The 22,055-nt window shown below is 53.9% G+C and overlaps 1 protein-coding gene and 1 non-coding gene across 4 annotated transcripts in view; both read left to right on the top strand.

Moving 5' to 3' along the window:
- The first annotated feature begins 1,215 nt into the window (after positions 1-1,215).
- On the top strand, positions 1,216-1,287 carry TRNAP-AGG (transfer RNA proline (anticodon AGG)). Its single transcript has one exon. It is a non-coding gene; the product is annotated as a tRNA-Pro (tRNA).
- A 4,115-nt stretch (positions 1,288-5,402) lies between these two features.
- The window catches only part of CCDC136 (coiled-coil domain containing 136), a 29,277-nt gene continuing 12,624 nt past the window's right edge, over positions 5,403-22,055 (top strand). For 2 of the 3 annotated variants that reach the window (XM_056118277.1, XM_056118275.1), the window contains exons 1-11: positions 5,403-5,548; positions 6,200-6,307; positions 8,415-8,675; positions 8,767-8,841; positions 14,857-15,186; positions 17,926-18,037; positions 19,059-19,227; positions 19,362-19,502; positions 19,857-20,021; positions 20,251-20,421; positions 20,936-21,115. In XM_056118277.1, coding sequence (XP_055974252.1) covers positions 5,491-5,548; positions 6,200-6,307; positions 8,415-8,675; positions 8,767-8,841; positions 14,857-15,186; positions 17,926-18,037; positions 19,059-19,227; positions 19,362-19,502; positions 19,857-20,021; positions 20,251-20,421; positions 20,936-21,115 — 1,770 coding nt within the window. In that variant the 5' untranslated portion in view covers positions 5,403-5,490. The remainder of the gene's footprint in view (positions 5,549-6,199; positions 6,308-8,414; positions 8,676-8,766; positions 8,842-14,856; positions 15,187-17,925; positions 18,038-19,058; positions 19,228-19,361; positions 19,503-19,856; positions 20,022-20,250; positions 20,422-20,935; positions 21,116-22,055) is intronic. The other variant, XM_056118276.1, reaches the window with a different exon arrangement.

Genomic DNA, 22,055 nt, shown 5'->3' with positions numbered 1-22,055 from the left:
TATTTCCCCCTGGCCTCCTGCTGCCAATCCAAGACCCCTTTTGCGAGCGCTTGAGCATTTGCAGGAAGCTCTCTCTGCCCTGGACTCACCACATCTTCAATGGTCCTGTAGTGCAGAGGGGCACAGGGACGGTCCCTTGGCAAACATCACAAGTGGAGGTGACCAGTCAGCTTTCTGCTCTAAATGAACCTACAGGACTTTCTGGCGGTCTGATCACGAGGTACAAAAGCCGGATACAGGGCCAGCAGTTCAGCTCCAGGGCCAGGGCTCAGGGCCCACAGCCATCACAGTGACAATATCAACAGCGAGAGGGAAAGAGTGGGAGGAAAGTAAGGGAAATAAAAATTGGGGAGTCATCACACCTGGATTCCTTTTTGTTTGTTTTGTTTTGGGGCCACAGCATGTTTAAGGCTTACTCTCTGCTCTGGGATCATTCCTGGAGGGCTTGGGGGACCATATGGGAGGCCAGGGGTTGAACTCGGGTTGGCCACATGCAAGGCAAGTGCCCTACCCACTGCTCCATCTCTCTGGCCCCAGGAGGTTTTTCTAGCTTGGTGCTTGGGGTTCACACTCTGAGTTGCCAGGTGTTGATCCTGGGTCTCCTGAAGGCAAAGGTTGAGCTTCCTCCCTGTTCCATAACTTTAAAAAAAATGGTTTTGTTTTGTTTTTGGTATTGAGGGATTACTCCTGACTTTGCACTCAGGAATCACTCTGGTAATGTTCGGGGTTTCACACGGGTTGCTGGGGATTGAACTCTGGTCAGCTGCTCCCAAGGCAAACGCCCTACCCGCTGTACTATCTCCCTGGATCCCATAAACAAACTTTTACAGTGGATAAAAAAGAAGTATGGCATTTCAGTGGGTACAGCACATCCCAGGCGGGCCCACTCAGCCTGGGGCTCCCCAGAAAGAGGAGAGAGATTGCTAGAGCCTGATTCCTCTTTGGTTTGCCAGGGGCACCTTCTACTCAGCTTGGCAACTCTCTATGGGGGAACTTCGGGGCAGGGGGCATCCGTCTGCTTCTGTAGTTCTGCAGCAAGCTTCCAGGAAAGGGCACTGTAGGAGAGACGCTCAGGGCGAGGCAGGCTGGAGCGTAGCCTCGAGACTGGGCGGACGGCCAGTCTGGAAGGAGAACAGAGGCTGCCTGGCGAAGCCACAGACTTTATTGCTAGTGATGTGGCAAGGAGGGCACATCTGGGCAGTAATAAGTATCTGTGGCTCGTTGGTCTAGGGGTATGATTCTCGCTTAGGGTGCGAGAGGTCCCGGGTTCAAATCCCGGACGAGCCCAGTTTTTTTTCCCCCTGGCTTTTTCTTCTTTGCCCCTCTCTCCCAGATTTATAGATACCACCTTCCCTCCCTAGAGCAGAACCAAAAAGATGGTCTGTTGGTAAGGGAATGAAAAGTCACAAAGGCAAGCTACTAGCTCTCTCACTGGGGGTAAGTTCTATTAAAAACGTTCCAGCCTAAATGCCCATGAACAGAGCAGACAAACTGTGGCTTTTCAAACAACAAAATCTTATCCATTGGTTAAAATTCATTAACTGGGGGCTGGAGAGAAAGTACCTCATGTTCTGCTGACCTTGTTTTCAATCTCTGCCACCACATATGGTCCCCCCAACACCACCAGAGATTACTCCTGAGCACAGAGCCAAGAATAGCCCTTGAGAACCAAGCATGTGACCCAATACCACCTTCCAAATAATTAAATAAACAAAATCGAAATCTATGAACTAGAGCCACAAGGAACAATATGGATACATAGAAACAAAACAAGCATTGGAGGGGGGTAAGGTGGTAAAACATTCAGGTAACTATGTAGAATAATCCATCTTCCTAGATACTTTCCCTTCCTCTCTCATTATTGCAGTGATGAGCAGAAGGGTCGCTAATACCTGGTTGCCGTGCTCATGCATTCAGTTGCAATGCTGGCCAGATTTAATTGTGGGGTCCCAACACCCCAGCATGTGGGATGGTACCAGAGATCAAATTTAGTCTCCTGCAAGGCAGGCACTGAACAAGAGCCTGGGTCCCTTTGACTTTCTTTTTTTTGGGGGGGTGGTGTTGGGAAGGGGGCCAGTTAGGGCCTCACCCAGCAGTGTTCAGGGATTGCTCCCAGTTCTGTACTCAGGGGTTGGTCCGTGCAGGGCTTGGGAGACCATGTGATGCTGAGGATGGAACCAGGATCCTCTGCATGTATAACAAATATTTTAACCCCAGGACTATCTCTCTGATCCCCCTTTCCTAGGTGTTGAAAGCACACAAGTCAATATTTTTTGTTGCTTGCCAATATGTACATCTAGAGCAAAAACTACAGTCAAAAACCGAAGAACTAGCTCTGAATTAAATGTGGCAAGAAATGAACAGTTGCTGGTTTTCATGGCGGGTATGTGAGTATTTGCTATGCGATTTTCTGCTGCTCTTTTCTACTCAGTTCAAGGATTTGCATTTCTTTTTTCTTTTTTAATGAAAGAACCTGTGCATTTAGAACCAAGGGAAGAGAGGATAGTTTGAATGTTTTAGTCCTTAGAGAGGATGATCTGAAGGGATGGGATTAGGGGGCAGGTTAAATCCTGAGTCTAGGGATGATGGGGATTAGCTCAGATCATCCCCCTAAGATGAGCACCTGGCTGCCCCCCCCACCCTCTGGCCTCCAGTGATGCATTCTGGACCCCCCCCCCTTCATTCTGTCCCGGGACATCTGCAAAGTTCTTTCCTCCTCCCTCCTAACCTCACCTCCACCCTCCGTTGCACTGGTCATACCAGCATTTGCCCAAGTTTGGGTCCTGGGATTCAGTAGGTTCGGGTCTCCACTGAATGCTCCCTAAATCAAGACTGAAGAGAGAGCTGCATCGATGGAGAGATTAATTATCCCAAGCAGCCTCTGAATCAGAGCTTTCTGAAGAGTCTGACTGCCTGCAGGTCACGGTGGAGGCTTCCGGTCCCGCCCTCCATCAGCCCAGAGGGCTGCAGGCAGAGCTGCAGAAGAGCCTCAGGGCCTCCGGCTTTAGGAACTGTCATTCCCCAGAGCTCTCACCCTGGCCCCCTCCCCCGCTGCGACTCTATATTGTGTGACTCATAACTTACTTGTACATGCTGTTAATGTCAAAGCCACAAGACCCCTGGATTTCAGGAAACTCCTTTTTCCTTGCTGTGACTGACCTTGTCCCAGTTCCCTTGAGGTATCCGTGACCATAACTCCTTATCTTACCATGTCAGTGCTGTACATTGTTTTGGGACCACACCTAGTTGTGCTCAGGGCTTCCTCCTGGCTCTGTGCTCCAGGATCCTGGTGGGGTTGGGGGTGAACCATACGAGGTGCCAGGGAGCCAACCCGGGTCGGTCATGTACAAGGCAAGAGCCCTAACCTCTGTACTCTCGCTCCGGTCCCCAATGCCATATTGTAATTGTACTGTCTGTCTCATGCTGGGTAAGAAGTCACATGCCCCACAGATGTTCTATATTAGTGCTCTTGGAACCCCTGATCGCGGGCCAATAGCCTCAGTACTGTGCCTAGCTGTGCTGTCAGGCCTGGCCAGCTGGTGTAAATAAAACCTCCTTGGTTTCCGTCCTGTCTCAGTTTGTTCGATTAACCGAACTTCTGTTATAATGATTCCACCAGGCCTTTCTTTCTGCCAGCCCAGACAATGGCCCTGCCCCCCAGGCTATAGGCTGCAGATCCACGGGAAATACACAGACAACAGTGAGTGTTGGGAAGAATCAAAGGAAGGACATTTATTCTATGTGTCGGGCAGTCTGTCAGCTGCTGGATTACTAAACGTATGACCAAGACTTCCCTCAACTTTCTAGAGACTGGGAGGTGGGGAAAGTGGAAACTTAATCTAGACAGCTCAGAGAGGGAAGCGGGACAGGGTGGAGAACAGGACCCCTTGATGGAGTGGGCACAGGACTTCTGGGAAGGCTGCCTGGAGGTGGTTCCCAACTGCAAGGATAAGTAGATGGCCATGCAAAGAGCTTCTCAGCTGAGGAATATTGGGGGTGAGGGGGGCTTGAACCTGGGAGTCTGTGTGTGTTGGAAGGGATGAAAGGGGAGATCAGGGGCAGGGAAGGGAACAAAGGAAATGTATGCCCATAAGCTTCTAAGAGAGAAAAAGACTGGGGGGTAGAGACATAATACAGCAGGTAGAGATTTGCCTTGCACACAGCCAATCCGGGCTCAATCCTCAGCATCCCATATGGTCCCCCAAGCCCTGCCAGGGATAATTCCTGAGTGCAGAACCAGGAGTAACCCCTGAGCATCGCTGGGTGTGGCCCCCTAACAGAACAAAACAGATAAACAAGAAAAAGCATCTGCGTGGCCTGTGGCCTTGAAACCTCTGGACACTGCCCTCTGGACGCTGGAATTGGACTGCAGAGGTAGCCACTCCTTTTTGGTTCTAGGGTCAGCTGGGTGGGATTTTGGGCCACCCCTGTGGTGAGGCTACTCTCCACTTGGTGCTGGGGCACTCCTGGCTGTCCCTGGGGGACCACGTATGTATTATCAGGACTGGAAGTTGGGGCCTCCTGCATGCAAAACACACACACACACACACACAGCTGTGTCCCGCCCCTGAGGTCCAGGTTTTGTCGTGATCGCTTTTGCAATGTGGTGCGGCCCCAAGGTGGGAGTGGGGGTTGGTGAACACAGAGGGACCGGTGACCTGCGCTCTCTTCGTAGGCACATCCTCCAGACTCAATATGAGAGCTGCAGTGTCTGAACCCAGGCCAGGCGGGCGCTGGGGTTGCGGCTGGAGACTGAGAAGCGTGGGGTCGGGTGAGAAGGCCGAGCTTCGTGGGGTCACGGAGCGGCCCTTCCTAGGAGAGCTCCAGGTTCTGGCGTGGCGTGGAGCTGGGGTAAGGCAGAGAAGGAGCCGCTGGCTCGCCTGTCCGCTCCGCCCTGAGCTTTTCGGCTCCAGTCCTCTTGCAATTCTGGGGGGACGAAGAAGGGGGGGCGCAAGAGGTCCTGTGGCTCGCATTTGAGCTGACTGCAAAGGCCGGCGGTTGGGGGTGTGCGCGCAGTTTCTGCTAGGTGGCACCGTGAGCGTGGCGGGTTTGGAGCAAAGAGCAACACGGCTGGGTCCATCCTTGCCCGCGTCCATCCTTGGTCCATCCTTGCCCCTTGCCCTGATGGGCGGTAAACAGGAGTCCTCAGAAACGGGGGTGGGGTGGGGGTGGAGACCTTGTCTTTCGCTCTCAGGGCGCCCTTCTTGGAGGACAACCTGCAATTTAGAGTCGCTCCAGTTCGCCCCACGGGGGCGTGTCTAAGGACGCACCCGCGCCCTCCCGTGCACCCCGCCGACCAGGGTCCCCCCCAAGGTGCTGGGGGCTGGGGGGGGAGAAAGACTTCGGGCGGCGGCGAAGGGGCGGGACCACGACATGCCCCGCCCATTGCCCCGCCCAGGACCCGCCCCGCCCCGCCCCCTGCGCACCGGCTCCGGCCGGGCCGCTGGGCTGCGGCGTCAGCTCCCGGCGGTGGCGGCGGCGCGAGCGGCCATGGAGGCGGGCACCGGGGCGGGCGCGGGAGCCGCGGGATGGAGCTGCCCCGGCCCAGGTCAGAGCCGCCTCCCATCCTCCCTCTCCCCGCCCCTCCTTCCTCTTCCCCTCCGCGCCTCCCTCCGGACCCCCACACGCCCCCCATACTCCCCCCCTCCCGTCTGCCTTCCTGCTTGCCCCCTCTTTCCGGACTAGACCGAGGGTGTGGGGGGGTCTTCCTGCAGTTGGTGCATCCTCCCCGCCTGCAGCTCTCCAGCCAGGGGCTGCTGACCGACGTGGGGGTGTTGGAGCCCGCGCCCCGCTCGGGCTGCGCAGCCGAGGGTAGGGTGCAACGGGTCCCATGGGGCGAGAGGGAGGAGAGGAGAAATACGCTGTGATGGGGGGGTGCAAATAAGGGGCTTTTCTAGAACGACCCTGCACCCCATCACCTCCTCCCAGCGCTGACCAGCTCCTTCTTGTCCTTCTGGGTGAAAGAGGCAGAACCAGTCAGCCTGGGAGGGGTGGAGGGTGGGGGGTGGGGGTGCTAGTGGGGATGCTGAGTTTGTCCAGGGTGGCTCTCTGCAGGTCAGCTTGAGGGGTGATAGGAGAGGGGGTCGCTACACAGCGGGCAGAAGGCACCAAGCACTTCCCCCAAGGGCTCCCAGAGCTGGAAGGCGTGTCCCCATCTTTCCCGGCTTCACCCCACAATCCTTTCTCTCCTGGCGGGCAGGCCCCACTGTGACCACTGTAGGCTCCTTTGAGTCCTCTGACGGCTGCGGGAGGAAGAAAGGCCAGCGCTGGGGGGCTCTGGAGCGGCGGGGGATGCAAGCTATGGAAGGTGAGTTTCTCCCCAGGCTTGCTCTCCCTCCCCTTCACCCCATTTCCCTCTCCTCCCTCTCTCCTGGGGCCTCCAGCAGTCTGGGGTGGGCCCAAGCCATTCCTCCTTTACCTTCCTTCCCCCACTTCTCCCTCCACCCCCCCCCCCCCAGCCCTGCTGGGGCTCCGGCTTTGAGTGAAGTTCAGGGTGCGTCTCTCTAGGGCCCTCATCACGTCAAGAGTTAACCAGGTTGTTGGTCTCTGGGGAGCCTCAGAGAAAGAGATTCCTTGTTGGAGCTGGAAGGCAGCTGGGTGGAGGGAGGGGGCACCCCATCCTCCGGGCCCTGCCCAGCACCCCCTCCACTGACTTCTGCAGGAAGGGAAGCATGCATGCTCTTTCTGGGGCCCCCTCCAGTTAGAAGAGGGACCCCCCCACCCCCATCTCCCCAGCTTGGGTGCTCTAGCCCAGCACTTCTCAACCTTGTTCCCACCCCAGCCGCCTTCTGACCTTGTTTCTTGTGGCTGCTTCACCGTGTCCTACTGCTTGGCCCCCTAATTTTACACTGTGGCCTCACATTTATCTAATGTCCACCTGTGGCCCCGTTGGACTATCCTGGGGGCCCACAGTGGGGAAGGTGAGGGGCTGCTTTATGGCCTGCGGTTGAGAAACACCACTCTAGGGTATCTTTCTGCCTGGCAGGAGAGGGCCTGGGGAGGGGACAACTGAACCCCATCCCACTCAGCTGGCCCGGCAGAGCCCAAGCCCCTGGAGGGTTGCTGGCTTGCTTTCCAGGACTTCATGAAGTGGCCAAAGGCCCCATGCACCCTCGCTGGGGGGCAGCTTCCACCTCCCTCAGTGATAGAGGAGCCCCTGGTCCCCAAGGAACTTTCCACTGCTCTGATTGGAAAACAAACAAAAAAAAAGACAGACCAGACGCTGGATTTTAAAGCTAAGCAAACCAGCAGCATCCAGGCAGATTTTGCTCTTTAGAGGACCTGCATTGCAGCAAGGAGGGGGTGCTCGCCAGCCAGAGGTTGGGGCGCGGCACACCCCAGCTTCTTAGTGTGATGAAATGGCAGGCTTGTTTTCCTCACATGGGTGATCCTCAGCCTCCTCCTGGAAAAGGCCATGTGATGCACAGGGGAGGAGGAGCCGTCCGCGGAGGAGAGGGGCGCCCCTGGCCTCCTGCCGCCGGCAGGGGAAAAGGCCCCTGCCTTTACCCAGTCAAACAGGTAGAATCATTATTTTGGTTTTAGTTTTGGTCCACACCCGGCAGTGCTCAGGGTTCACTCTTAGCTCTGCACTCAGGATTTACTCCTGGCAGGCTCAGGAGACCATATGGGATGTCGGGGATCAAACCTGGTTGCACTGCATGCAAGGCAAGAGCCCCTACTTGCTATATTATAGAATCATTTTATTTTGCTTAAAAGACTTTTTTACTTTGGGAGCTACACCAGGCAATGCTCAGGGCTTACTCCTGGCTCTGCACTCAGGCATCACTCCTGACAATGCTCAGGGGACCATATAGGGTGCCGGGGGATGCAGCCCAGGTCAGCCATGTGCAAGGCAAGTGCCCTACCCACCTTACTATCTCTCTAGTCCCTAGAATCATTTTATCAGATGTTTTCTCTCTAGCTACTGACAGGCAATAATTTCTTAGTATGAAAAGGCTAATTTCTCATAAGTCACCTGGCTAAGTTTTTTAGTTTCTGTTCCCCTCCCCTAAATAGTAAAAACAATTATCATTCTTTTGGGAGGCAGTGCTGGGTAGATCCTTATATGTGGAAGGCAAGTGCCCTAGCACTGAGTTCCACATCACCCCTCATTTAGCCTAATGACACATGGAGGGTGTGAACCCCACTCCCCCAGGTGAGTTGGGAAGAAGCAGGTGTCCTTGAGTGCATGTTAAAGGCAGTCACAGGAGGTCACCGGGGACAATGTTTGTCCTGAAAGGCCCAGAAGGGGCCGAACTCTCTCTGTCTGAGGATGCATCTTGAGAGCAGGTCTGGCTGGGGGCTCCTTAGGGGACAGTAGGCAGCACTTGGGGGACATCACTACCCTGGCACAGTAGGCTGGAGGATGGAGGGGGGGAAAAAGCCCCCTGACTCTGGGGAACACTCTCTCCCAGGGGAGGTGCTACTCCCAGCCCTGTATGAGGAGGAGGAAGAGGAAGAAGAGGAAGAGGAGGAGGAAGAGGGAGAAGAGGAGGATGGCCCAGTGCAGACAGGCAGCCGTGTGGGTTCCCTGTCGGTTGGCAAACACCGGGGCCTGAGCCTCACCGAGACGGAGCTGGAGGAGCTGAGGGCGCAGGTGCTGCAGCTGGTGGCCGAGCTAGAGGAGACCCGGGAGCTGGCGGGGCAGCACGAGGATGATTCCCTGGAGCTGCAGGGTGAGTGTCTGGGGGGGTGGGAGAGGGCCTGGCCCGAGGCCTGGGTGTCCCCCCATGCTGCCCTCATACCCCCGGCTCCCTCTCCCTGCAGGGCTCCTGGAGGATGAACGGCTGGCCAGCGCGCAGCAGGCGGAAGTGTTCACCAAGCAGATCCAGCAGCTCCAAGGTGACCCCCACACCTGGACTGGACAGACGGATGGACAGTCGGACAGACAGATGGACGGATGGGTGGGCGGGCAGGTGGACAGAGAGGTCAGCCAAATTCTACTGACCCAGGGTGTCACACATACCCCAGTTTTTTTTTTCTTTTTGGGTCATACCCGGTGATGCACAGGGGTTACTCCTGGCTCTGCACTCAGGAATTACTCCTGGCGGTGCTCAGGGGACCATACGGGATGCTGGAAATCGAACCTGAGTCGGCCGCGTACAAGGCAAATGCCCTACTGGCTGTACTATGGCTCCAGCCCCCCACCCCCCAGTTTAAGTTTTTTCTCCTTTCTCAATGCCTCTCCTTCCTTTCCTCTTTCTGTCTAATCTCCTATCTTCTTTCCCCCCTTTTTTTTGGTTGTTGTTTTGTTTTTGTTTTTGCTTTTTGGGTCACACCCATCGATGCTCAGGGGTTACTCCTGGCTCTGCAGTCAGGAATTACTCCTGGCTGTGCTTGGGGGACAATATGGGATGCTGGGAATTGAACCTGGGTCAGCCCAAACACCCTACTCGCTGTGCTATAGCTCCAGCCCCACCCACCGCCTTTTTTTTTTTTAATTGTTGTTGTATGATTTGGTTTGCTTTGCTTTAGTTTGCTTTGGTTTGGTTTGGTTTGGGGGCCACACCTAGTGATGCTCAGGGGTTACTCCTGGCTTTGCACTCAGGAATGACTCCTAGCAAAGCTTGGGGGATCATATGGGGATTGAACCCGGGGCAGCAGGGCCACGTGCAAGGCAAGCGCCCTACCTGCTGTACTATCGCTACTAGCCCCCTCTCCCCTTTTTTTGCCTCCCCTGCTCCCCACCTTCCTCTGCTTCACTCTTTCTTTTTCCTGTCCTCTGGCCTTTGCCTATCAGGTCCACGCCCTTGTCTCATCTGTCTCCCTTTTCCCTTGTTCTCCTGCTCAGTGCCAGGGGAGGGATCTGGATTGAAATCCAAGCTAGACTGTTGTTTCTGCCTCTCCCAGAGCACTGTAGGAAAAAGCAACATGTTCATGAGAACTGACTAGGGGGGACTCAGGGATCATTCCTGGAGCTGCTTGGGGGACCGTAAAGTGCCAGGGACCAAATCTGGGACCTCCTGCATGCAACGCCCATACACCAGCCCACTGAAGTCTCTCAAGTCCCTTGGGGCATCTTTAAGGGAAGCAGATGAGATGTTTCTCTTACCCCGCGACCAGGCATGTGATTCCCAAATCCCTCTCTTCTAGCATCCACATCCCTTTTGTCTCAAAGGATCACAAGGCCTCTCCTCCCACCCACCCCACCCTTGCACAGCACCAGCAGACAGAGAGGTGGCCTTTATTACTTCTGTGGGTTTCCGGAAGGTGTAGGGGAGCTGCCCTAGAAAACAGCAGGGACTCTCCAGGGAGAGCTGAGATCAAGCTGAAAGAAAAGTTTAAATAGAGAAAAAAGGAAGGCTGGGAAGCAGGCCTCGGGAGGAGCGAGCAAAGGTGGAGGGACAGAGGGCAGTTAAGGAGATCTAAGCAAAAGCCAATGCAGAAAAGTGGACAGTGGTGTGGGGAGGAAGAGGCAGAAGAGAGAAGCGGCAGAAGAAGGTGACATGGGGGTGGGGGTGTCTGGGCTGGGGGAGATGTGAGCATGGGTATGAGAGCACCAGCTCAGCTACTTAACAAGCATTTTTGCGATCTTGAGCAAATCCTTTGTGTCTTTGCAGGATTTGGTTTTGTATCTATAAAACAAGTGACATTTATCTCTCAGCCATTTGCTGGGTGCTGCTATACTCAGAGGACCTTAGCTATGTCTAAGACACTTTAGGGACCAGGAAGGTGATTCAGAGGGTCACCTTTGAGTGCACGCTTTGCATGCAAGAGTCCTGGTCCTTGGCGCTCTGTGGTCCTTTGAGCACTGCTGTGAGCAGTTCGTGAACACTGTCACCCATGAGCACTGCATCAGGAGTAGTCTCTGAGCCCCAGAGGTGTGTTTAAAAAAAAAACAACAAACCAGATCTCTCCCATAAGATACCATAAGAAAGTATATTCTAATAGAGTAGGGGAAAAAAAACACAACTCAAGTTCATATGGCAGTAAATGCTATAAAGATAATAGAACAGTGATAGGGTGGAAGAGGAGTTTTTCATTGTTAAATGAGAGTTAGTAAAAGCCATTTTGGAGCCAGAGAGAGAGTACAGAGGGTCAGGCACTTGCCTTGCATGTGACTGTGGTTGGCACAAACCTAATTTAAACCTCCCGGTACCACATATGATCCCCTGACACTGTCAAGGATCCTTCCTGAGCAGAGAGCCCTGAGCACAGCCAGGTGTGACCCCAAAACTCCCAAATAAAATTTTGTTTTGTAAGTTAAAAAGAAAGAAAAGGTCACTTTAGGTATTGGAGCAATCATACAGGAGTCGAAGAAGGCTTTGCAAGCCACCATCTCTGTATATGAGCACCACCAGGGGTCACTCCTGAACACAGAATCAGGAGTACCCCCTAAAATTATTGTATGGCCCCAAAACTGCCTCAGAAGAAAAGAAAAGGATTCTTTGAGGAGATGTCATTTGAGCAAAACCTGAATAATGAGAGGACCCACCCATTCAGAGATCCAAGGGAAGAATGTACCAAGCAGAAGGACTAACCGTTGCAAGGGCCCAGAGGATGAGGATGGATAGGGCGTGTTTGAAGGAGAGAACAAGGCCACTGTGGCTATGGCCTGGTGAATGTGGGGGTACTCTTGTTCTGAGAAGCAAGCCGAGACTAGATTATCAAGGGCCTTGGACAACAATTAAGAGGTTAGAATTTATTCTGAGTGTTGTGGAAGATCTTGGAGGGCCTTAACCAGGACTGGGTGACACTATTTTACATTTCTAAAAGAGCACTTGGGGTGAGGGAGAGTATATTGTGGGTAAAGCACATGCCTTGCATTGTGGCCAACGCAGATCCAATCCCTGGCACCATATATAGTCTCTTGAGCCCCACTAGGAATGATCCCTGAGCACAGAGCCAGGGATAAGCCTGGAGCACAGGCAGGTATGCTCCCGCCATGAAAGAAAAAAAAAAAAAAGAAAAAAGATCACTTTGCCCATTGCATGGAAATGGGATGGAAGGGAAACATCAGAATTGTAAGCCTGATTAGCAACTTGGTCAAGAGAAGCTGGTTGCTTGGATTGGAATAGAAATGGAGATGATTTAGAACATCATTTGAGTGTGGAGCTCTCAAGACTTGCTGAATTGGAATGGGTAATGAGATGTGCAAGATGACTTTGCCTTGAGAAATGGCATGAATGTTGGTGACGTCATTTATTGAGATGGGGATGACTTGGCAAGAAACATAATTGTGGATTAGGGAAATGTTTGAGACATGCTTTCTACAGGTCGAATTTGAAATGGCTAAGAGTAATGTAGGAAGGTGGCAGTTAAGTGTATGAAGCTAGAATCTAGGAAGAAGTCAACTGGAATGCTTAACCTGGGTGAGATTGGCATAATATTGATAGCATTTGAATGTGTGGGAGGTCATGATGTCACACAGGAAGACAGAGAAAGAGAAATGAAAAGGTCCAGTTCCTGGGATGCTCCAGAAGTTAAAGGTCAGTAAAGAAAGTGACTGAGGTAGGAGCAATTAACAGTTTCATTCCTGGAAGCCAGGAGGAGAAAATGAACTTCCAGGAGATTATGATCAAGTGGGTCCAAAGTTGCTAAGTCCAGTCTTCTGGCAAAATGGAGTGCTCTGTCATGCTTGAAATCTAGCTGGATTGGGATGGGAGTGGGAAGAGAAGGGGAAGTGGGGAAAGGGAATATGGGTGTATGGGAAGGGGGTCCGAGAGAGAGCTTTCATTTTTTTTTTCTTTTTCAGTATCTTCTCTTTTTTTGCCTTTCTGGTCCCACCCGGCGATGCTCAGGAGTTACTCCTGACTTTGCACTCAGGAATTACTCCTGGCGGTGCTCGGGGGACCATATGGGATGCCATGGATCCAATCCACGTTGACCACTTGGAAGGCTGTACGGCCCCTCAGTATCATTATTTTGTTGTCTCCCCCTACCCCATTTTTGTTGTTGTTGGGGGTAACGTACAATGCAAAAAGTGCTAACGTTTATGGGTTTTATGTACAAAATTACCGCACTTTTTACACTCCCCAAAGTGCCCAAGACCCCCTTAAAATCACTTCTAAGTTCCAGGGGAGACATTTGGAGGAATTTTTGGAGCTAAGACTCATGTTTGTGTGAAGAAGGACATGTTCCAGTAGCAAAGATAAAGATCTTTCCTCTGAGAAGGGACACCGTCTTCCTTTCAAATAGGAAGGAGGTCAGAATCTAAGTTCGGAGGGGCAGGTAGGCAATGATAACCTGGGTCCTGCTCGGGTCCTCCTCAAGCCAAATTGTGCCCCACGGCGTGGCTGAGGGTGGGGGGCGGGGTCTAGGCTGTAGCTCCGCCCCCGGGGGGAGGGGAGGCGCGGGCGCGTCCTCTTGGTGCGCGCGCATTGCCCGTTTCCGCCAAGAGGGGGCGCGCGCGGCCACAGAGGTTGCTGGCGAGAAGGCCGTTCCGGCCGCCACAGCCCCGCAGGGGCGGGGACCGGCCGGAGGCGGGAGGCCCCCCAGGGAGACCGCTTGTCGGGGGGGCCGACAAGATGGAGGCGATAAACAGTGAGTGAGAAGCGGCATCCTTGCCCACGTAGCCCGAGTCCCGGGGCCTCGGCGTCGCCCCAACGGCCCCCCCCAGCCCACGCTCAACCGGCGCCATGTCTGCCAACGCCCCGCCAGGGCTTCGCCCCGCCCCGATTTGGGTTAAGCCCCGCCCCTCGGGCCTCCAATCCCCGCCCCTTCGCCAAGGCTGCCCCTTTTCCTAATTAGCGCTTTTTTTCCTCCCCTCCCCCTTTTCCTTTTCTTTCTTTCTCTCTTTCTTTCTTCCTTCCTTTTCTTTTTCCCTTTTTATTTTTGGTCGCTCCCGGCGCTACTCGGGGGACCATGCGGTGGCAGGAATCGAACCCAGGGCCTCCTACATGCAAGGCAAGTGACTAAGGGCATTCTTAAGGCTGAGGGAGACCCATCTTTGACCACTTTTGGGTCCAGAGCCTCAGGACCCTAAGGAGACCTGAACCCTAACCTCCAGAGTGCATTAGGGGAGTTGCCGTGGATCTAAGCCTCTCCCTAGGCTTGAGGGCCGTGGTCATATACCGGTACCAAGAGCCCCTCACTTGAATAATGGGGATGGAGCGAGGACCTTCCTTCCTTTCAAACTGGAAGGGCGTCAGAGATTCTTAAGTGGTGATGCTAGTGCTTGGCCCAGAGTAGCTGAGTCAGTTCATTCTTGAATAGACCAAAAAGAGGAGACAGCTTGGGTCATTCCAGACAAGGAAGAAAGTGAGGCCCTGTGTTCGAGCCCCTGCCCCGGGAAGGGGAGCAGATGGGGGGGGGGCAGGGGAGAGGAGTAGACCTTGGTTTTCTTTCTAATTAATATATCATGGAAAACCATTCACATCTTTAGAGAGCTGCCACTTGCTTTCAAATGGCTACATGAGAATCGGCTGGACCATTCCGTCCTGAACCAACTCGCAGGCTCTTTGCCCATGTTTGGTCTCATACAGTGAACCTACCTTTGAATTCAGCTGGGCACTCTGGATACACACTGTACTGGAGGCAAGCTCAGGGGGACGCCAGGGCCCTTAGGTTCTCTGTTCTCAGATTGAATAGATAATGGTCTCTGTACCCTTTAGTCAAGGAACTTTTGGAAAAATCTCAGGGTGGCAGTCTGAATAGCATCAACTAGGTTTCGTCGGTAACTGGGCTATTCTTTAGAAGCACTAAGTATGTTGTTTGCTGCAGTCAATCCCAGGCTGTGCTTTTGGTGCCAGACCTCCAAATCTACTTTTCCTCTGTTCGTACTACACGGATGGGGTAGAGACTATATTGTCAGGAGTTATTATCAAGCAGAAGTCTCCTTTTTAACTTTGCACTCCCGGGATGTGCTCGTTTGCCCACTCTTATGCTCTCGATCCTCTTCATTTCTGGGCATTTCAGGTGAAATTCGATCTCTCCGGGAGGAGATTTCCTTGTTAGAGCGTGAGAAACAAATTGAACTTAAGGAAATAGAGCGGGAGTTGCACCTGGCCCAGGCTGAGATCCAGACTCTGCGGCAAGCAGCGGAGGATTCAGCGACCGAACATGAGAGCGACATCGCGTCCCTGCAGGAGGATCTCTCCCGGATGCAGTCGGAGCTGGACGACATGGACCGCATGCGGGGGGAGTACGAGCTCGAGATCGCCTCCCTCCGAGCGGAAATGGAAATGAAGAGCAGCTCTGGGGGTGGATCCAATGATTTAAGCGTCTCTGATTTCTCAGAGATGCAAGGTAGGAGAAGTCAGGCGGAGGGGAAGTGGAGCAGAGGGAGATGTGGGAGTACGCAACAAGATGGTGGGAGTTGGGAGTCTCTAGAAAAAGCTTCTCGGCTAAAGTTGAGCTTGCCCAGAGGTCTCCGAACCAGTCCATCCATAGTAGTGTAAGAAACGGTACCTCGGGGATCAGGGAAGTGGTCAAAGGGCTGGAGCATACTCTTTTTTTTTTTGCCTTTGGGAGTCCCAGGTTTGATCCTTAGCACCAGAGGGTCACCCAGCAGTGCTGGAAGTGACCCCAAAATAAACAAAAAGTAGCACCATGCAATGTACCCTGAGGCTTCAACTCTCCTTGGAGACTCACTCTGCATTTGCTGCTGTGACAATGAGAAAGCCCTTTCTGGGAAAAGTTCCAGTTCTGGGACAGGAGTAGAGGGCCTGTCACCTTGGCAGGCATTGCTGCTGCCCTGGCATTATGGCGCTTTGCCTGGACCAATGAAGAAGGCGGGAGGTGGAAAGGGGTGTTACTCCCAGGTCCCAGGATGCCGCTGCTAGGCTTCCTTAGCCCTCCCCAACATAGAAATTTGGAGAACCAACAAATCGAAGTCCAAGATAGCTGGAGAGGAAGAGAAGTTATTTCCAGTCATGCACGAGGAACTCAAAAGCTCAGTGCTCTACTTCTGGGCAGAGTCTCACAGCTAGTTGCTAGGATTTGTGACATCAGAGCCTGCCTTTATTCTGAAGTGAGATTTATGATCGGGGACGAATGGGAGGCCCTGTGTTAGGCCAGGTCAAGCAGAGACAGGCAGCTAGGAGTCAAAGAGTTGCAGTTTTTCCCAGCTATAACAGAAGAGCCTTTGGACCAGTGCTGCCTGACGCTGGCATGAAACAGAACACCAATTTGACTCCACTGAGCAAGCCGGAAGTACTGGTCTAGGATTATCTCTGGTTATTGACTGTGAATCTCACAATTTCCCTCTCTGGACTCACTGGTTCTGCCTCACTTTGCAGCTACCTCAGGTTCCACAATAGGAAAAAGAATTTGGGGACATTATAGAGAAGTATGAACAAAGTGTTGAATTTAGTTTAATGGCACAACTAAATTCATTACTAGGGGCCTGAGAGATAATATAGTGGGCAAGGTCCTTGCCTTGCATCCTCAGTTTCTGATACGGTCTCCAGAGCCTGCTAGGAGTGATTCCTGAGCGCAGAACCATAAGTAAGCCCTGAGCACTTCCAGGTGTGCCCCAACAAACAACATAAATAAATATGTTACTAGCCTCACAGCCAAATATATAACAAATGTTAATGACAATGGGAAGTAAGTGGAAAATTCTCTCGGGGAATTCTGTACAGGAATTCTTCGAAAATTATTCCAAATGAAAAGCTGGTTTATTTTTGTTTTTGTTTTTAAATCTATACTTTACTTACTTTTCAGTAAGTTTAAATCCTTAAGGGGTACAGCATCACAGGATTCTGTGACCAGTTGCCTTAGCAGGAAAGTTGCTTTGGAATTTGGCTCAAACTAGGCACTGTTTCCATGGGTACGAGTTACTTTTCCCCAGATCACTCTGGTTTTGTTAGGTTTATCACCAGGAGTCACTGTATTGTTCTTTGCTTTGTCCACGTAAGCACATTTCTTGCCCAGATAGAATTCAGTTCCATCCCGAGCATAAACACCTTCAGTTTTAAGGAAGAGCTTGTGTGCTCCCTCTGGTTCTGAAGACCCCCACTGAGACCCAGCATAAAAAAATGGCTTTGGACCACGCAGCCTTCCTGCTGTTCCTGTCGTTGAGTGAGTCCAGGCCTCCAGGGTCCAGCATAGCAGAGAGAGACTCCAAATGAGAAGCTTATTTAAAGTGGGGAGAGGCGGGGAGAAGCCCGGCAGAGATAAGCTTGGTGTTCTGATTAGAGCAGATTAGCATTCCTTAAGTATCAGTTAAATTGGCCTCTGCGAGGAAAAACTGTGGCTCTTGAAGAAACAAAACAGATGTGGATGGAGGCATCTGATGGATCAGTTAGCTTTGGGGACATTGTCTCCACTGTCTCTTGAGGAAAACACCAGGGTCTATTTGGGAAGGACTTTTCTGACAGCAGAGAAGAGATGGCCCCAGGGAGCCGTCTCTGGTGGGTTCTGGGTTCGTTGTGGAGATAAAGGACCAGGCTGTAAAGGCAGATCCAGAGAGGAGGACTGAGAGGGTGACAGCAGCACAGCCCCACAGCTCAATTTTTTTTTTTGCACTAAACGCAAAATAGAAAGGGGATCACAGGTGGTTCCATGGAAAGGAAAAATCCAAAAGTGTCACTCTGCCCGCACAAACCCCAGCCATCCCCGAACCTGCCCAGGTGTGGGTGTTTCGAGGAAGTGCTCTCAGGGCAGATCTGGGAAGATGCGGAGCCAGGGCAGGGACCCGAAAGAGACGAACGCCTGGTGCAGTGTGGAGAACTCCCAGGGCCCCAATTTCCAAGCCTCTGCCTCTGGCCTCCCTTCTCACTTTTTTTTTTATTGGCTTTTTTTTGCGGTCACACCCCAGCAATGCGCAGGGGTTACTCCTGGCTCAGGAATCACTCCTGGCAGTGCTCGGAGGACCATATGGGATACTGGGAATCGAACCTGGGTCTTTCGCATGCAGGGTAAACGCCGTACCCACTGTGCTATTCCTCCGCCCCCTCCCCTTCTGACTTTTAGAGCCAGGAGGGCTGGCAGGCAGCGCTTTGCTGCCCAGGGCCTCACCGGTCTCTGCTTGTTTCCTGGCAGAAGAACTGCAGCAGCTGCGGGAACGCTACCACTACCTGAATGAGGAGTACCAGGCCCTTCAGCAGAGCAACAGCAGCCTCACCGGGCAGCTGGCGGACCTGGAGAGTGAGAGGTACCCCTGGGAGGCAGTTAGGGGTGTGGGCGGGTGCTGCCCTGGGCCTTTTTTTTTTCCCCTGAGAAGGGCCTATGGGAGGGCAGATGCCAGGCTCCTGAACTCGGGTCCTTTGCATAGTGTCCAATGGGCACGGGACACTGTTGAGGAGGAGCAGATGGTGGTGGGGGGTGGAGTAGAAGCGGGGGAGGGCTCATGCCTCTTGTCTCTGCCCTGAGTCTCGAAATTTAGCTTTCTCCCATCCTGACCACCGGGGACTGGCTGACTCTGCTCCAGAGCTGACCAGAAGCAATTCCTGGGCCAGGGGAGGTGGCACAAAGGGCTGAAGCATGTGCTTTGCATGAGAGAGCCCTGGGCTTGATCCCTGGCACCACACAGTATCCTGAGCATTGCAGGGAGTAAGCACTGCCCAGTGTGGCCAGCCCACCAAAATAAAAGAACAAAATAGGAACTGATTTCTTTGTTGTCTGTACACACTTGGTTCTGTCTAATACCAAATGCCTCCACCTTAGGACTTACTCAGTGTGACTAGCTTTCTTTTATTGATTTTTTTGGCCTTTATCTGTTTTTTTTTAAATTTTTAAAGATTTTCTTTGGTTTTTGGGCCACAACCAATGGTGATCAGGGCTGATTCCTGGCTCTGTGCTCAGGGATCACTCCTAGCAGGGCTCAAGGGGCCATACGGGGTACCAGGGATTGAACCCAGACCTGCCTCGTGCAAGGCAAGCACCCGTCCTGGTGTGCTATCGCTCTGGTCTGAGATCGGCACTTTTAGGTTCCCTTCCTCACTGCCCACCCCACACCCCCACCCCAGCCAGATGTAACAGATGGAAGGACCGAGGACTTTTTTCCTTATAATCGGCAAAGCTTGGTTGTCGCCTGTGGAAGGCTCCTTTCCTGCTTTTTTTTTTTTTTTTTTTTTTTTTTGCCTGAAGGGAAGGCATCAGGACCAAGCATAACTTGGCAGCTGAGGCCAGCCTGAGCTTGTTCCCAAACGTGGCCTTGGGGTTCTGGCTGACAGGACACGAAGAGCAACAGAAAGGTGGCTAGAGTCCCAGACCCTGCGGTGCACGGCGTCGGCGGAGTCTCAGACTCTAGAGATGGACTTCCTGGAGCCGCATCCCGAGACCCATTCGTTGCGATTGAAGCTGGCGGGCGCCGAGGAGCAGATGCACCACATGCAGAACAAGGTAGGGACAAGCGGGCGGGCCGAGCCGGGCTGGAGCGAGTGCTCAGGGGTCTGGCCCGTCCGGGGTTGGTGGTTCCATGAGCCGGTGGGATTTGGGGGGGGGGGGAGTGTGTGAGACGGTCTCCCGCCCGCCAGTGTAAGGAGCTGTGCAGTGAGTTGCAAGAGCTGCAACACCATCGCCGGTCCAGTGAGGAGGAGCAGAAGCGGCTGCAGCGGGAGCTCAAGTGCGCGCAGAACGAGGTGCTCCGGTTCCAGACCTGCCACGACATCAGCCAGGTAACCGCGGCGGGCCGGCTGCTGGGGCCTTGGGGGCGGGCGGGCGGCCGGGCCCCTGCCCAGAACGGGCTGCTGCTGCTGCTGCTGCAGGGGTGCTGGAAGACGGTGCGAGCCACACCTGCTCGCCCCCCTCCGCCCCCACCAACTGAAAGCGAAGCTGTGGAGCACCGGGTCTTAGGAAACGGCGGCTTTCACCTGAGTGGACGCCCTTCATGAAGACGCCGGGTCTGAGACTCGCGGGCGCACCTCCACGTGTCGGCACCAGCACCGGAAAGCATATGACCAGACGTGGTAGCGGGGGTCTCCTCCTCTGTGCTGGAGAGTCACGCGCCTGCCCACATCCTCCCGCCACAGAACGAGGAGCTGCGGAACCGACTGTGTTGCCTGCAGCAAAAGTACGACACGAGCCAGAACGAGCACAACGAGCTCCTGAAGGTGCAGATGCAGCTGCAGGCTGAGGTGCGGCAGCTGAAAGCCGCGAAAAGCCCCTGCCCCGTCAGCGACCTCCATAATGAGAAGGTAACGGCAGCCGAGTGCAGTCCCGAGGGCTCGGGGAAGAAGGGGCTCAGAGGCAAGAGGCCCCGTGGCACCGTGGGGGAGAAGCCCCTCAGCCCAGGTGAGGCCGAACCACCACCACCACCACCACCAGCACCCAGGGCGTCGGCAGGCCTGGCGGAGCCCCTCAGGCAGGAGAGTGAGCCAGTGCAGGGTCCCCCGAGATCCTGCCCAAAGCCCTCCTCCGCCGCAGGAGTTAATGTGCCGGATCCAGCGGCTGCAGACCCAGTACCAGAATGTCTTATGTGAGAAGGAGAAGCTGCTGGAAGTCCAGCAACAGCTGCGGGCAGACCTGCGCTACCATGAGGCCGAGTTGCAGCGACTCAAGGACCTGGTGATCTGTCTCCAGAGCAAAATGGAGAAGGTAAAGGCCATGCCAGGTGAGGGGGCGCGGCCACGTGGAGCCGTGTCTGTGGAGTCGGCTACTGCGTCCTTGCAGGCGCGGGGCAGCCTGAGGGCTCTGGTGCCCTCAGCTCCCTCAGTTTTGGGGGTGAAAGTCTGCCTCTGAAAAGGAAGCGCCAGAGCCAAAGAGGTTAAGTCCACTGACCTTGCACACAGCTGACTCAGTTCAATCCCCGGCAACCACACATAGCCCCTGGAGCAACACCAGGAGCGATCCCTGCACAGTCAGGAGCGAGCCCTGAGCACTGCTCTTGTCACCCCAAAAATGAAATACAGAAAAAGCGCCTTCCCCTTCCCACCTCTCAAGAAAGGAGCCCCAGAAGGTCTCTGCCTGCCGTCTGTGAGGAGCAAGTCCTTCTTGGTTGCCATTTTAGGGAGTTATATTCGGGAGCTAGGGAGGTGATGGTAGGGTCCCCCGCAACATCTTACCTGAGAGGTGAGGGCCACCTGCCCTGACGGTCTCCTCCCCGCCCCAGTACTTAGAGGTGCAGGCCCAGCTGCAGGAGATGAAGAAGCTGTACCACTGCACCAAAGAAGAGCTGGAGCGGCAGAAGCACATGTACAACCTGCTCGACCAGGACTACCTGCTCTGCCGCCAGGAGCTCACGCAGCTCAGGAACGCGTTTCCCATTCCAGAAGAGAGGTGTCCTGCTAAGGTAACGGGGACCGGAGCCAAAGAGGACACCATCCACCCCTGGGGCCCCACGGGCTCTGCAGTGGAGGGGCAAGGCCAGAAAGAGGCGGAAGCCCAGCTTGAACTTGAAAACAGTCAGCCACCACCTTGACTTTGAGCCCAGCCACGGCTTTGTAGGACCCAGTACCTTTGGCGCCTCTCTGATCGCTTGAGGACATATGACCCCACACTGTGTGAACCCTTCTACATCGGGCTTCATGCTGTCGGTCGTGGAGAACAGCCTGTGCGTGGGTCTGCACGTCCAGATTCTGTTGTTAGGGCTAGAAAGTGGAGGTCTGGTTTTCTGGGGCCAGTTGCAAATGCCCTTGTTGAAGGCGGGCTCCCGTGCAAGGCTGCCTGGGAATCAGAAGGACCCAGGCTCTAGGCTCTTTCGGGGTTTCATCTGAAATGCCAGAGAAATTGAATTCTGTAAGCTGCAATCCTGCCCTTCTTAAAATTAACTGGTAGTACTCCTCTTCTCCTCCTTTGAGTCATCACTCCTGGTAGTGACGAATAAAGCCTTGCTTGTTTTCTCTTTTCCATAGTGTGCAAAATGCCAGTTGTCAGTTAGCCTGAGTGGAGCACTTTCAGCTCCACTGAAAGCTGATAGGTCACGGATAGGAAATGGAAAGATGTGACAGCGAGAGGGAGGAAAGGCCCAGGATTTTCCAAAGATGCTAGTGAACATTTAGCACAGCAGGTAGGGCATTTGCCTTGCACGCGGCCCACAGGGCCCACCCGGGTTCGATTCCTCCGCCCCTCTCGGAGAGCCCAGCAAGCTACTGAGAGTATCTCGCCCACACGGCAAAGCCTGGCAAGCTACCCGAGACGTATTCGATATGCCAAACACAGTAACAGTTGTCACACTGGAGACGTTACTGGGCCCGCTCAAGCAAGTTGATGAACAACGGGAGGACAGTGAC

The sequence above is a fragment of the Sorex fumeus genome, unplaced genomic scaffold (assembly GCF_029834395.1).
Source record: "Sorex fumeus unplaced genomic scaffold, SorFum_2.1 ptg000037l, whole genome shotgun sequence".
In the NCBI taxonomy this organism is placed as follows: Eukaryota; Metazoa; Chordata; class Mammalia; order Eulipotyphla; family Soricidae; genus Sorex; species Sorex fumeus.
The sequence above is the reverse complement of the archived record's forward strand: the minus strand, read 5'-3'. Positions and strand labels throughout refer to the sequence as shown.